Here is a 15,525-nt window from a genome sequence, read left to right as displayed (position 1 = left end):
ATTTAGGACCCGTTATTATAAGAGACGCTAACACAAGAGGAAGGTTAGCTTTTATTAGGTTATTTATTTCAGGCTCAGTAATTGTGATATATTGTAATTGAACTTTAGTATTTGAAAACCTATTGTAATCTACTATTAGAGGGGAAAATAATTGTAATTTAATTGTAATTGGAAAAATGCGGGTCACTGTAATTGTAATTGCATTGTAATTGAACATGGATAATTGAAAATGTAATTGCAACTGAAAAATGTAATTGACCCCACCCCTGATGATGATTATTTTGATTATTATTACTCTCTGTAGTCTAAAGCAGTGTTGTTTTCTTTCTTGTTGTAGGTTTTACTGCTCCTGGCAGTTCAAACACCTGTTGCGTGGATACGAGCATGTAGTGAAACAGGTACGGTGAAAATATTTGTTGATTGTCATATCATCATGTTTATACTGTATTTAGTTATTTGTTTAGTTGCATCGGTTGCTTTGAGTTGGTGGCGTCTTCTTCTGGTGGTCGCTCTCTCTTACCCATCAGGCTCGCTTCTCTCAGAGGCAGAGAAAAATATTTTTCAGTTTAATTAACATCGTCTGGAAAATGTCCCTATTTGTTATGTGCCCCCTCAGGGTTATGTGGACGAGATTGATATTTAGCCCCTGGTTACAAAGTTCATTATTTTCACAGCCTTTAAGCTATCATTAATTATTGAAGCTGGTGGCAGCCCCCATTAATCACAAACACTGTGTTTGATTTGAATGGCTGACTAGAGGAAAAAAATAGACACTGTCACTTCATTATGCCTCCTTTCAAGGATGTCTTTTCTCTCTTTTTGGACTCGTTGCAGAGGCTGCAGCAGTCCGCTGATCTTGTCACTTTCATTCTGGAACTAAAGACTGTCTTGGTGAGAGAAGAATGACACAGTGGTTAGTTCGGTCACTTTGACATTGTTGCTTTATGAATACAGAAGTAAATGGGATCCCATTCTACGCGCTATCAATAGCCTTGATTGTGAAGCACGCATGCACATGAGTGTTTGGTGTGATCAATGAACATTTCTGTCCGCTAAAGGAAGGCATACTGTCTGGCTATGGCTCATTCGTGCTTTATTATCGTGTATTCATTGTTCACGTAAAAAAATAAAAAAAATAGGAATATGATGTGCATTCATATTCTGGACTTAAAAAAAGAAATTGTCTATATGTCTTGGTAGGAGCTGCGTCTTCGAAGCCTTCCAGGGGGCTGCTCCATCCAACCTCCGCAGTATTACTCCCAGCTCATCTCTGAAATGGAGACCCTTGGGTGGGACAGGTGAGTGTTGATTCGCACTCATGAAGTATCAGACACAAGTTTTCTAATTATATTGGAGTTCCTCCATAAATGTACTCATGATGACATGAGTTATAATACCGAAGTTGTTTGTGAATTCAGAGTTTGTAGGTTTCATTGTTTTCACTCTGTGTTCCGTCTCAACCTCTGCTTAGAAGACACTTTGGTGCTCAGATGTGTTAAAATATGGCCGCTCAGTATCGGTACTCAACGGTACCAATTTTTGGCCCTTTTGTGTATGCTAATGTGTTGATAATTGCAGGGTTCTCGCCAGCACTGTTGAGCGTAGGGCCCCCAACGCTGTGATTTTGATTCTCTACGCTGTGATGTCATAGAGGCTGTGTTTCAACCAGCGTAGGGGGCTTTTCTGTTGTTTTTTCCCTTTTTTTTATCGGTACCATCGTAATAATTGTTGCACACTCCCAGGCTTGCCCGTGTTGTTTTAACTCTCTTCTTAATCCTAATTCTCATAACCCAGAAATGCATACATCAGCCGCACCGTCTATTTAATACAGGTGATTTGCTGGGATGTCCCTTGCCTTCACCTGAGGGCCCTGAGTACTCTAGCAGCTGCATAGCTGCCCCCGATATTGCCTTTGTGCATCCTCCATTTGGTAACCATAATCACCATCCAATGTAAGCGGTGTAGCTTCAATCAGGACGTAGCATGTAGCAGCATATGAAGCTGCTCGTCATGTTTATAACTGGTAATAGGTCATTCTACATGTGCACGTACGGCTGTGAATATTGTCGAGTTGAAACGGGTTCGGGCTGTGTTCTGTCGGGCTCGGGGCGGTTTGGTCTTTTTTGATGTGTGCAACCTACGCTTTGGAACCCATAATCACCATCCAATATAAACAGTATGCTCCATAATCTAAACAAAGACAATTAACTAAATAAGACAATAGAAAAATATAAAATTCATGGGTTTGGGAGGGTGTGTGTCCATAACAGTCCCAATATTACTGCAGGTCCCACATAATACCCAATTTTAATTTGAAAAGCGCGTCTTCAAATCAGTCTTTTTGAATAACATTTAAATTTTTGTCTCTACAGTGTTTCTGAGTATGTATTAGTGGAGGACCTCTAACAACATTCATCATGACCCTTCACCAATTTAAAGTAAGACTGAAACAAAATTTGTCTGTCAGAGGGTTATATATTTCAATTTTGCCCATTGACCCCCCTACAACTCTTATACCGGCAATGCTTGCTTGCACACCTCACGATCCCCCTACGCTGTGAAATGTTTGTAATGATGTTACTAAGAAATTCTCCCAATTTATCTTCAATCTATTTAATTTTTTTCTCAATATACAAACTTTATTCATTGATTTTATTCATTAGTTTATTTGACAGATACAATGCAGACAGACATAGTTGCAGCAAAAAGATGCAACTGATGCAGTGTATAGCTAATGCTAATTCGCAACTCCTATAACAGATATATAAAAAGTACATTAAAGGGGAGGTATTATGAAATTCAAAATCACTTTATAATGGTTTTGCAACAGTGATCACATCCCTTTAGCCTCATTCAGAGAGACAAAGTTGAAAAAAATGTTTCCTCCCTCCCTTGTTATTCCACATTTTGTAAAAAGTCAGCTGGGCGTGTTGGATTTTGCCCATGTTGGCAGGTGATGTGACCTAACACGCCTTTTAGAATGTGAGCTCCTCCCTCTACAACTATTTAATAACTAAAACAAACACTGCTGTTTAATATAGAATATATATTATACTTTATTGCCATATATGTAAATGCAAACTGCACTACCTTTTCTGCTGCCGATCGTGTTGGGAGTCACTGCTTGGAGCTACGGACCCAATGTTTACACACATCAGCTGTTAGCACTCTGTGCTAATGCTACACCAGCCTAAGCAGCGACACCCGGCATCGCTTGTGAACTAAGGAGGAAACAATGGGGATGTTTACGGATTTGTGGCTTAAAGCGCTAACAACGGACTCAGTTGCGAAATTGGACGGCTTCCAACTTTCACGCGGTGGCGGAGAGCGGTAAGGAGAGAGTCTGACTGGTTGTGTGTGGAAAGGAGGAGCTGCTGCTCCTCTGGTTCTGCAGCAACGGCAATATTCAAATTCGGACGAACATATTTGGTTACCAAATATTCGGTACATCCATACTATGCAGTGGTTTTTCTCATTATTCATAAAGATGCACAAATTAAAACCAAGCTCTGCGTACTCCAATACATTACCATCGGTTGATGGAGGCCCATGGAGGGCAAGTAAGTTTAAAACAAATAAGCAAAAGAGGATGAAGTAAAAATAAAAACTGTAAATCATATTTTACAAACACAAAATAAAACTTTTTTCCCTGTGAGCTACATTTACTGTTTATCTTGGTTCCTTGTTCAGTTCTCTTTCAAGAGCAGCATTCATCAACTTTCCCGCGACTGTCACAAGTATGCGTTTGATTTAGTACTGACAGAATGCGGTTGATACCTATAAAAGTACAGAATTCGGTACCCATCCACATTAACAAATGGCTCCTGATATCTTTCTTATCTCCATTGAGTTGTAGTTAAATCCAAGTCACAGATAATTAAACTCAGCCTGTATACTGTAACAGGCCTGCCTTTAGTTTCCACACATGGTTAAGTATGAAGAAGAGGAGGCTTGGGGTCTGTTGGGAGCACACAAGTTGAATGAAATATACTTATTCTCCCCTCCTCGGATTTTGCCTCTGCTACTACGCTAATTTTCCACTTTCCTATTAATGACCCTGGCTACAATTATAATATTAGCATAATGCAAATAGCTCTAATTGAAGACTCTCAGCTTTTAATTGGAGGGTGGGGGTGGGTGGAGTGCGAGTGAAGGTATGTATGCTTTTTTTGCTGAAAATGGGACCATCATGGTTTTCAGTGTGGTGTAACGGTTTGAAGGCATTATACACACTGGACCTCAATCTCCAAAGCACTTGAGATTCGCTTAGCGTCTTAATTGGTATGGGTTGTGCTAATAGCTACCTGGGGTTTTCAGCTGTAATTCTGTCTGCTGATTGGATTGGATCAGGTAAGTGAGTCTCTCTTTCCCTCTTCATGTCACTTTATTTCTGCTTTTGGGAGTGTGGTCATCTTAATTGGCTAGAGATGGCAAAGCATGTGTTAATTAATGAAAATTAGGTCAAGTAGGTTACCACACACACACACACACACACACACACACACACACACACACACACACACACACACTTTCCTTGAAGCCCTGTATGAAAGCTCCGGGGCTCATTATGGGCACAGCTGGTACTTCTTTTTCTCCAGGCTCTTTAGTAGACATGCAGCTTTTGGTCTCTTCGTGTCCTGTTGTTGTCACTCCATCACAGCATTGTGACAGCAGGTATCTGTTTGTTACAGCTGGGCTGAGGCTGAAGGAGCACAGTCGCCAACATGAAGGGATATTTAAATCCCTGTTTCAGTTACATTTTTAGGGCAACTAATAATAGCTGTTAGTTAATGTATTCACAAATGGTACTTGGCCTTCTGTAGTTACATTCACTTAGTTATGACAATGGCATGGTTTGCACAGTAAGACAGTAAACCAGGGTTACGCTTATATCGATCTGTGTGCTTTGTGAATTTAGTGCATGTATTTAGAGTGCACATGACTTGCATCTGCCGTCGGATATGCCATCAGTGTGATTCTAATGCCACAAACACATGCCTTGCATGCACGTTTATCTCATTGTTCATGAATCATTTTGCAGAACACATAGAAATAGAACATCAGAAATACACACACACCCTGCACATTTGTTTATACAGTACGTTGCAGTCTGGAAGCACGGCAGTTGGCTGAGGAGTAGCAAATGGGACGTTCTCATCAGTCTTCCCAGCATGACGTCTCCCTGTCATGCTGTGTCCATCATGGCTTGCACGAGCTGCAGCTAGTTCAGCTAGAAGTAAAAAGAAATGAAAACATGGCAATGCACCAGTCTTGTCTTCTATAACTATTTCTATTATAGGGAGACATGGGCCCCTACTTTGGCAATCTAAAGAGCAGCATGGATGACTCACCCAGAGGACTTTTTTTTAATTATTTAAGATGTTGTCAGAAAGTGTTTTCTCCCTGAAGGAGAGGTGGGGGGCACCTTTATCCCCCAACTTTATTCTGCTGGAATAAATGCCCTAATTATTCTGGGTAGTTCAGTAAGATAACTCCTCTTGAGATGGAAAGGGAAAGGTGCACAGATTTCTTCCTTAGGAAGAGGAGAGAATTAAGCGCTGTGCATAGAGGTGATCTGCTGCTCCGTTCTAAATCTAACCCAGCTCCCCTCTCCTCTTCTGTGAGTGCCGCAAGGAGGAGCAGAGCACAGATTTGCAGCTCCTCCAACCACTCAGCCCAAGAGCAGCGCTGACCAGCTGTGTAATTTGGGCAGTCGTTTTAGGGCCACAAACTGCATACAATGGGTTCATATTGATCATGTGAGAGTTGATCATTGGTTCACTGCTCAACTTGCCTGGGCTATTTGGATGGTCTATCCTTCTCTCCTCTTCTGTTTGTCCTTCTGTCCACTAACCCCAACCAGTGGAAGCAGATGGCTGCCACCTCTGAACCTGGTTCACTCTTACGTTTTTAAAACAAAATATGCCACAATTAAATAATTTGATTTAAATGTAAAGAGTTGGTTAAGAATCAGTCAATATATCAAAAGCGAGTTTGAGTCCCCAAAAAAACATTATATAAAATGTATGTATGTATTATTATTATTATTATTATTATTATTATTATTATTATTATTAACACTACTTCATACTCAATTACATTTTGTTTTAAGCTGAAAAAGTGGTTTTGGGTTTTAGTTACTTTTTAATAAAATATTGCTTAATTTCTTCAATATCTAAATAAGGATCTGCAAGCCAGATGGAAGTTATGCAACATTGCGGTAGTAATCAGTAACACTTCTCAAGAATAACTGTAATGTGATTTATTCATCAAATTGTTCTGGGTTTTTAATGGGTATGTTTAATGGCAATCCATTTTGTTCAAATATTACTTTTGAGTGTCTTTTTCTTTTTTTTTTTTACCTTGTCTGCACATGCTGTCAAAGGTTAACACTACAAGAAGTGCAATCATTATGAGACAGCAATGCATGTTTTGTTATTGCAATAAAATAAATTGATTTATTTTACTGCTTAATTGTGACCATCACCAGCCCTCCCTAAGGAAGGGTAAGAACTCTTTTATTATAAGGAGGATATAAAAAGGGAGAGCAGTGTTACACCTAGGTGGAGGGGGGGAGGGAGCAGGGAGGAGAGACTTAAGGTAGGAAATAGAAAGGGTGGGGAAGAATAGATTATTTTACAGTGAGGGTGAGATGTGAAGTTGTAGAACATATTGTGCTTATTATGTTGTGTAATCAAGCCAGTATGGTGACAAGTGTGAACCTTAGCTATAAAGTTGGTGGCTGTGGACAGGGGGAAGGAGTGAGTGGTAATACCTAAAGCAGGTATTTGGGATTAATGAGGGTAAAGTTAAGCCCAGTATGAATTTTATCCCACATCCCAAGGCGTGCCAGTGCATCGTGGACCAGTATATGTGCAAAAACCGCTACCGCAAACCCAGGAACTGCTCCGGGCCCGCAGATGCAGCCAGGCCAGCAGGCCCACCCACCCCAGCCCACGAACCGGCCACAACCTAGCAAGACCGCACAGCCCCGGACGGCGCAAGAACAGCAGCCCAGGCCCCGCTCCCCACCGGACAGCAGAAGCCACGGGGAAATGCCCCCCCGGCGCAAGAGCGACCTGTGGCCCCCACCGCAGGAGAGAGGCACCCCAATGGCACACAACCAATGCGGAACAGCAGCCGCCAGCCCGCAGATAGCAGGACAGACCTACCAAGCGGCCGATACCGACCTCGAACAGCTAGAGCCGCCCCCCAGCAAAGAGCACCACTCCGGAGCGCCAAGCAATCTCGCCCCAACCCCGGCGTAGATGCCAGCACCCCCCAGCGAGCCCACCCCCCACACCGGCACGGCAGGCCGCACAACACCACAACATAGCACCCTCCACAGGGGGGCGGCCCCGCCCCCCCTGATGACAGAGGACGCCACCAATCGCCCAAGCAGGGCCACTCCGCCAGCCACGGACCAATAGGCAGGCGAACCCAAGCCCCCCCAGCCAGGCACCGCAACCCCACTCCAACACCACCAGCAGAGCCCCCCCCCAGGGAGGCCACCCCAAAGCACCCACGCGCCAACACGAGGCACCCTCGATGCCAGCACAACCCGGAGGACAGCGGGCCTCAGCCACCAGCCAAACCCCGCCCAAGGCGGCGCGGTGCCTCGCTGAACCGCGCCTAGTCCCCGGGCAGGCGGCGGGGGAGCACGCCCAGAGACGCTGAACCCAAAGACCCACCCCCGCCCACCGCACCAGCAGCACCCTCAGCAAAGGCGCGCCCCAGGGAACCAGGCCAAGGCGCCCAGCCCGGCCGGCGGAGCAACCCACAGCAACACCCCGCCACCCAACAACCCAGGATGCAAGCGCCGTCCCCAAGAGTAGCCACCCCCTGCGCCACCCCGGAGTCTAGATACTCTGGACCCTTTGTTTGCTTACATATTGCTTTTAATGCAAACATGGCACAGCAGGGTTTGGCCTTTATTGCTGTTTGAACTATATGTGTGTTTCAAAGCTTTTTGCTTCTTTTTAAACAGACATGAGATCACACAAATAATCTGTATTGTTGATAATTTGGTTATTAGTTGATAGATTTTACTCATTTTTATGATAGGGGAATGTTTTTAATAAACCAACAGACTTTGTGTGTATAAGGCATTAAAGCTTTGCTACCTCCTTGGGATTTGATAGCTGTTGTATGTGCAAGAAGAGTCCTTTATGAGTTGTGCCTATTGAACATCGTCTCCCATCATTCCATCACTTCCCTAAGTGTGTGTGCCATTCCCAGAGCACACTTATCACATCACTCCTCCCTAACACACTCATAAATCCCCGGCAGATATACTGCCACATCACACTTGGTGCAGAGTGTTAATCGTAATGTCCAGTAAATCTGGTGGAAGACTCTTCAGAACCTTTGTCTCAGATCAGTCTTTTGTCTTCAGGTCTTACTAGGGCAGAGATGGACAGATGAGGGGGTGCAACTAAATCCTTTACCGTGTGCTGAGCAGCAGAAACAGCCATAAATCTGGCAGAAGTGTTGGTGAATGCTCCAGACAGATCAGAGTTGTGTCCTTAGCTCAGTAAGTTATAATTAGCTCAGGGAGGAAAAGGTCTGATTTACTGGCTGACTCAAGCTTGAAATATGAACTCCGTTTCAGGGCATGAAAAGACACCACATTTTTAGTGTTACATTTACTGTTTCAACTCACAAATCTAGGTGGTAGTGTTGTATTTTTCCCCATATTTTTACATTTGTGGTCCTGTTATCATTACACATTATTTCAGGCTTTCAGACAAATTGTTATTTACGCATTGTTATAGAGACTGTACATACTCTGTCTGTTGATGGTGCAGCAATAAAGAACAGACAGAAGTGTATGTTCACAGTTTAGGCGCCTATTCACAGAGCAGCAGTTTCTGATAGAAAGAGCCCCGTTTGTCCCAAACCAGTTAAAGCTGCAGTATGTAGAATCTAGACTAATCCATTTGTACTATTTAATTCCCTCACCTAATGAGAATTGATAAGAGAATCATTGAAGAATGGAATCAATAAGCAGTATTGATAATGGATTCGGAATTGCTAAATTCTTATCAATTCCCATCCCTGGTGAACGCTCCTGACGACTTTTTTTTTTTCTCAATAAAGACATAGTGCCAAATGTATGGACTTTGTCTTATGTTGTTGGAGATTTTTTCTGGTGTTTTGGAAACTCTAACATGAATGCACGTGTCACTGTACTATAGTTACTGCCCTGAACAGCAGCTGCTGCAGTCAGCTCGTCCCCGCCATAGAGCACACATTAGCGGCTGTACTGATCCCAGCAGCTGCTCAGTGCAGAGGGACAACCACTACTCCACATCCAGACTGTAAAATGAATTCACCTTGAATAAGTTTCTCTAAGGTTTACATGCAATGTATCCTGTGTTTTATCACTCTCCCTCTGAAACCAGTAAGTGTGGAGGACCCTGCACAGTCACGGGGATCCACGAGGACACAAAGCGGCCCGTTTCTCCTCAGTATGTTTGTGACTTTATTCTGTTGCTTATCCACCTTGGTCTGCTTTTTTCTGCTTGATTTGCCGTGTAACCGCTGTGACTTCTGCTGGAACTTACATCATTACATTTTTACTGAATTTACTCTCGATGATACGTGAACGCGCCTGACTTCAGTTGAGCAGTTAATAGTAACGCTCAAAACAGCCCATGGAGCACACGTGTTTATAGAACCAGTAGGGATGTAACGATTCACTCAACTCCCGATACGATTCGATTCACGATTCTGGGTTCACGTTACGATTCTCTCACGATTTTTTTTACAAAATGGGACTGTAGACCAATTATGACTGAAAAATATTCCTTTATTTTTTTGGGGAAAAAACCTATAAAAACTATATTGTTTTCCTTTTATTTTTCATTGTCAAAAGAGTCCCTTGATAAACTATTCAGAACAATGCAATTTAACTAAAATTATATCTTGAATGAAATAAATAAAGGAATAATACAAATGAAGAAAAGCCTATTCATTTAAATTCTGGTTATATAGTAAAACAATGCAAAACTGCATATTAGTTGTTTTTAAAAGTGCAACTGAAAATGTATTTTGTGCCTTATTAATTGGACTTTAAAAACAAACAGTCATTTCATTGTATTTAGGTCAGATATTTGTTTGGACCAGCAGAGGGCGCTGGCAACCCAGTGGTCGGTTGACATGCAGATATTATTGCAGTGAAGAAGAGATGCTATGCTAGTAGACAGAGCTAATAGAAAAACGTGACTCTTACAGATATTCACGTAATATTACAGATATTTTTTCGGTGCTAAAGGGGTAAGGAGTCATTTATGAATATGTTTAAAAGTAGAAGGCGGCCAGAAAGAAAGTATTAGCAGATTTCGCCCACTGCCAATGCTTCTGGATAACGCCTGCTGCTTAAATAAAGTACTGCGATTCAATTTTCCCAGTATCGATGTGAATCGTGATACCTATGAATCGATTTTTAACTGCCTTACGATTAATCGTTACATCCCTAAGAACCAGTCTTGGAGGATGTTCATGTAGTTCTGTTATTCTGTAGAAAATAAGTACAGTGGGGCAAAAAAGTATTTAGTCAGCCACCAATTGTGCAAGTTCTCCCACTTAAAATGATGACAGAGGTCTGTAATTTTCATCATAGGTACACTTCAACTGTGAGAGACAGAATGTGAAAAAAAAAATCCAGGAATTCACATTGTAGGATTTTTAAAGAATTTATTTGTAAATTATGGTGGAAAATAAGTATTTGGTCAATAACAAAAATTCAACTCAATACTTTGTAATATAACCTTTGTTGGCAATAACAGAGGTCAAACGATTACTACAGGTTTGCACACACAGTAGCTGGTATTTTGGCCCATTCCTCCATGCAGATCTTCTCGAGAGCAGTGATGTTTTGGGGCTGTCGCCGAGCAACACGGACTTTCAACTCCCTCCACAGATTTTCTATGGGGTTGAGGTCTGGAGACTGGCTAGGCCACTCCAGGACTTTCAAATGCTTCTTACGGAGCCACTCCTTCGTTGCCCGGGCGGTGTGTTTGGGATCATTGTCATGCTGGAAGACCCAGCCACGTTTCATCTTCAGAGCTCTCACTGATGGAAGGAGGTTTTGGCTCAAAATCTCACGATACATGGCCCCATTCATTCTTTCCTTAACACGGATCAGTCGTCCTGTCCCCTTTGCAGAAAAACAGCCCCAAAGCATGATGTTTCCACCCCCATGCTTCACAGTAGGTATGGTGTTCTTGGGATGCAACTCAGTATTCTTCTTCCTCCAAACACGACGAGTTGAGTTTATACCAAAAAGTTCTATTTTGGTTTCATCTGACCACATGACATTCTCCCAATCCTCTGCTGTATCATCCATGTGCTCTCTGGCAAACTTCAGACGGGCCTGGACATACACTGGCTTAAGCAGGGGGACACGTCAGGCACTGCAGGATTTGATTCCCTGTCGGCGTAGTGTGTTACTGATGGTAACCTTTGTTACTTTGGTCCCAGCTCTCTGCAGGTCATTCACCAGGTCCCCCCGTGTGGTTTTGGGATTTTTGCTCACCGTTCTCATGATCATTTTGACCCCACGGGATGAGATCTTGCGTGGAGCCCCAGATCGAGGGAGATTATCAGTGGTCTTGTATGTCTTCCATTTTCTGATAATTGCTCCCACAGTTGATTTTTTTACACCAAGCTGCTTGCCTATTGTAGATTCACTCTTCCCAGTCTGGTGCAGGTCTACAATTCTTTTCCTGGTGTCCTTCGACAGCTCTTTGGTCTTGGCCATAGTGGAGTTTGGAGTCTGACTGTTTGAGGTTGTGGACAGGTGTCTTTTATACTGATAACGAGTTCAAACAGGTGCCATTAATACAGATAACGAGTGGAGGACAGAAGAGCTTCTTAAAGAAGAAGTTACAGGTCTGTGAGAGCCAGAGATCTTTCTTGTTTGAAGTGACCAAATACTTATTTTCCACCATAATTTACAAATAAATTCTTTAAAAATCCTACAATGTGAATTCCTGGATTTTTTTTCACATTCTGTCTCTCACAGTTGAAGTGTACCTATGATGAAAATTACAGACCTCTGTCATCATTTTAAGTGGGAGAACTTGCACAATTGGTGGCTGACTAAATACTTTTTTGCCCCACTGTAGATCACAGACATGCCACAAAACTCATTGAAAATGGCAACGTTCTGGCTTTAAGAAACCCTAAAAGAAATCAAGAAAAAAAAATGGTGGTAGTCAATGACAATTGCTTTCTTAGATGAAGCAGAGGGAAAAAATATGGAATCACTCAGTTCTGAGGAAAAATTTTTGGAATCACCTTGTAGGTTTCCATTTCCAAAAACAACACCTGCGTCAGATTAAATGTGCTCATTAGTCTGTATTTAAAAAGGAGTGCTCACACCTTGGAGAGCTGTTGCACAAAGCAGATTGACATGAATCATGGCTCCAACATGAGAGATGTCAGTTGAAACAAAGGAGAGGATTATCAAACTTTTTAAAGAAGTGAAATCATCATTGAATATTGTTCACAGGCAGCTGTGTCTAAATCCTGGACCAAGTGCAAACAACATGGGAAGGTTGTAAAAGACAAGTATACTAATAGATCATGGAAGACAAGACAGAAAACTTAACCCTCTGGGGCCTCAGGTGTTTTTGTTGTTTTTTATTTGCGTTTGATTTTACCTTTAAATTCATATAAGGAAATCCATAAACCTTGCTTTTTTGGTAACGTTTTTTACTATAAAAGTCACTAACATTTTTAACGAATCCTTTTTAATGCTTGTATAGCCAATCTAGACTATATATTTCAAAAACCTATTATACAGATTAATCAAAAAACAGTTATATATATATATAGCTATTTACAGTGAAATGGAAGCAATGTCTCAGGCAATTTTGTACAACTATTTACAGAAAAGTATGAATCACAAATACAGGGAAAGACAAATTACTTGAGCCTCATTGTGTTGATATAAAACAAAAAACAAATATACTAGACACTACACTACACTCTAATCTCACTCATTACACACTAACCAAACAGTCAAATCACAGTAATAAACACTATAATCTCAAATCTCTCAACTCACCCTCTCTTTCTCCGTCTCTGTTTGTGCGTCTCTGTTTACTTGTCACTTGAAAACAAAATGGCCGCTATATGTGGACATTTTGATTGGACAATAGCCGCGTTCTTCTCAACCAATAGGAAAAAGCTATAATGTGACATTTCAGCATTGTTCGCACTTGCTGCACAACACTTTTGCTTTCATTTTAGATGCACTCAGCGTCTTCCTGCACGGAACCTGCACTGACAGCTCAAGAAAATGTCACAGAAAAACATGCGCACATATTTCCTCTTTTATTTGGCCTATCAACATGATTTAAAGACTGGTTTGTAGTTTGAAATCCACACTTTCGACACGGGTTGAAACGGAGATCCAGGGACGCTGCACTTTGCCACTATTGGCTCTTTAAAACAATCATGTTTCAGTACGTGCCGGTTAAGGTTAGAAGAAGGTTAGAGCAATTGAAAAAAAAAAATGCACTGCATTTGTCGACTCTCCAGCGATTGGGTCTGGTGCTCATGTGGCTACGGCGTGTTGTGATTTGCTCTGGCACCCACGTGACTTGTTGCTCCAGTGGACAATGGGCAACGGCATTTATGAAATTATTTATTAACAGTATCATTGCAGTCCAAACAAATCTGACGTCACAAACCCTTGAACCAAGCAGCAGCCATGTTGAAAGTCTCATGGCAGTCTGATGATCCTATATTTGAGGAAAACACACACAGACAGACATTCCTTGCTTTTATAGTGAGATGAGGGATCTGAGCATTAATACAGGAAACAACAAATAGTTTTTCTATAGTAATTTTGTGTGTTTTTTTCTCATTCTGTGTATGTTTGTTATTGTCTTGCTCATTGTGAGGAATTTTGTGCATTTCTTTAGTCCTTTTGTGTATTTTTACTGTAAAATATGTTTTTTGGAGTCATGTTGTGTATTGTTGCTGTCATTTTGCGTTTTTTTTGTTTTTGAGTAATTTATTAAGTAAGTAATTGCTTGTTTGTTAGTACTGTGGGTTTGCGGAGTCCTTTTCCGTGTTTTTTTTTTCTCTTTTGGTGTACTTTAGTTGTCATTTTTTGTAATTTTGTATATTTTTCAGAGTAACTTTGTTTATCACTGTTGTCGTTTTGTTCATTTTTGTATTAGTTTTGTGTGTTTTTGGAGTATTTTCTGTGTTTTTTCTCTTGTCTTTTGCTGTATTTTCCTGTTGTTTTTTAATGTATTCTTGCTCTTGTTTAGTGTATTTTTCTGTCATTTTGTACATTTACTTTTGGGGCCGCATAAAACTAGACCGAGGGCCAAATGTGGCCATGTATGTCTGCCCTAAGAATTAAAACTTAGGTTAGGGTTGATGCATTAATATTACTCACTGCTGTGATGAATTGTAGATAATGGCAGCTGTTAGGTTAACAGTATTGTAACATTTTGGGTAAATTATGCAAATGTATTGTGCTCGTGTCCATCTCTAGGCTGATCTTCATCGACACAGATTTCCGAACCCTAAAACTCAAAGCGGAGGATTCATCAGCAAGGCAACATGTCCTCACTGTCAAACTGGCATCTAAGGTAGGACACACAACACGTTTCATTTGCAGACACACACAGACAAGTGCACATAATTAAGTTTACTGTCAGCACCATACTGTATCATGAAATAAAATGGTTTACAGCCCAAACCCCAGCAGGCCGACTCCAGTGGACACATAGGGTGATGTTCAATTTGCTGATAAAAAATCAGCGTTTTACATCTGTGCTCCTAAATTTAGGTCAAACAGGAGAGGGTGTGGAGAGACCTGGTAACCCACTGTGTTTGAGATGTAGCATAGATAAAACGTCTTCACATAGACTGCAGCGGAATGGAAAATCTTGCTTTACTACACCCACCCACTACTATACTACTTCTCCTACACTTCCACAATCTGCATAACTGCTGTGTCTCTATATGTTGCACAATTTATTCTGTTTTATTCTTTTTTAATTAAAGACAATAAGTGTCACATACTGGTTTTAGGCATGTGGTGATAACAAATTTTCCTAGACAATATATTGCCCCACAAATTACTGCTGATAATTGATATTATTGTCAATATTTTTAACACTGAAATTAACCACTACTGTAGTAATGCAAGTGCACCCTTTTAAATGCAATAAACTTTTATTTCTCATGAGTATTTTTACAGGGTTTTCCAAAAGTCACTTGCCTTTTCAGCCATGTAGGGCATCTATTAGCCACATGTTAAGATTTTGTGATACAAACCAAACTATACAATATACAACATTGTAAATAATAACAATAATAATACATTTTATTTACTAGTGCCTTTCTCAGCAGTCAAGGACACTTTACTACTCATGAAACGTTTAGCCATTCAGTCGTCATTAATAATACAACGTGCATCTTTTTCTCACTATCTTCTAAGCACAACTGCCTTAGAAGAATGTCAAGATTATTTGATGTAATTGATAAAATAAT

At 41.1% G+C, this 15,525-nt stretch overlaps 1 protein-coding gene across 4 annotated transcripts in view; it reads left to right on the top strand.

The window, feature by feature from the left end:
- The window catches only part of fancl (FA complementation group L), a 48,790-nt gene that overhangs the window by 7,073 nt on the left and 26,192 nt on the right, over positions 1 to 15,525 (top strand). For 3 of the 4 annotated variants that reach the window (XR_003675617.1, XM_028468173.1, XM_028468175.1), the window contains exons 3-6: positions 338 to 398; positions 835 to 891; positions 1,201 to 1,298; positions 14,522 to 14,618. Coding sequence is in view for 3 of the 4 variants with exons in the window: in XM_028468173.1 (XP_028323974.1) it covers positions 338 to 398; positions 835 to 891; positions 1,201 to 1,298; positions 14,522 to 14,618 (313 nt within the window). In the remaining variant the exon portion in view is untranslated. The remainder of the gene's footprint in view (positions 1 to 337; positions 399 to 834; positions 892 to 1,200; positions 1,299 to 14,521; positions 14,619 to 15,525) is intronic. The other variant, XM_028468174.1, reaches the window with a different exon arrangement.

This window comes from Gouania willdenowi, chromosome 15 (genome assembly GCF_900634775.1).
Source record: "Gouania willdenowi chromosome 15, fGouWil2.1, whole genome shotgun sequence".
NCBI classification, from domain to species: Eukaryota; Metazoa; Chordata; class Actinopteri; order Blenniiformes; family Gobiesocidae; genus Gouania; species Gouania willdenowi.
The sequence above is the reverse complement of the archived record's forward strand: the minus strand, read 5'-3'. Positions and strand labels throughout refer to the sequence as shown.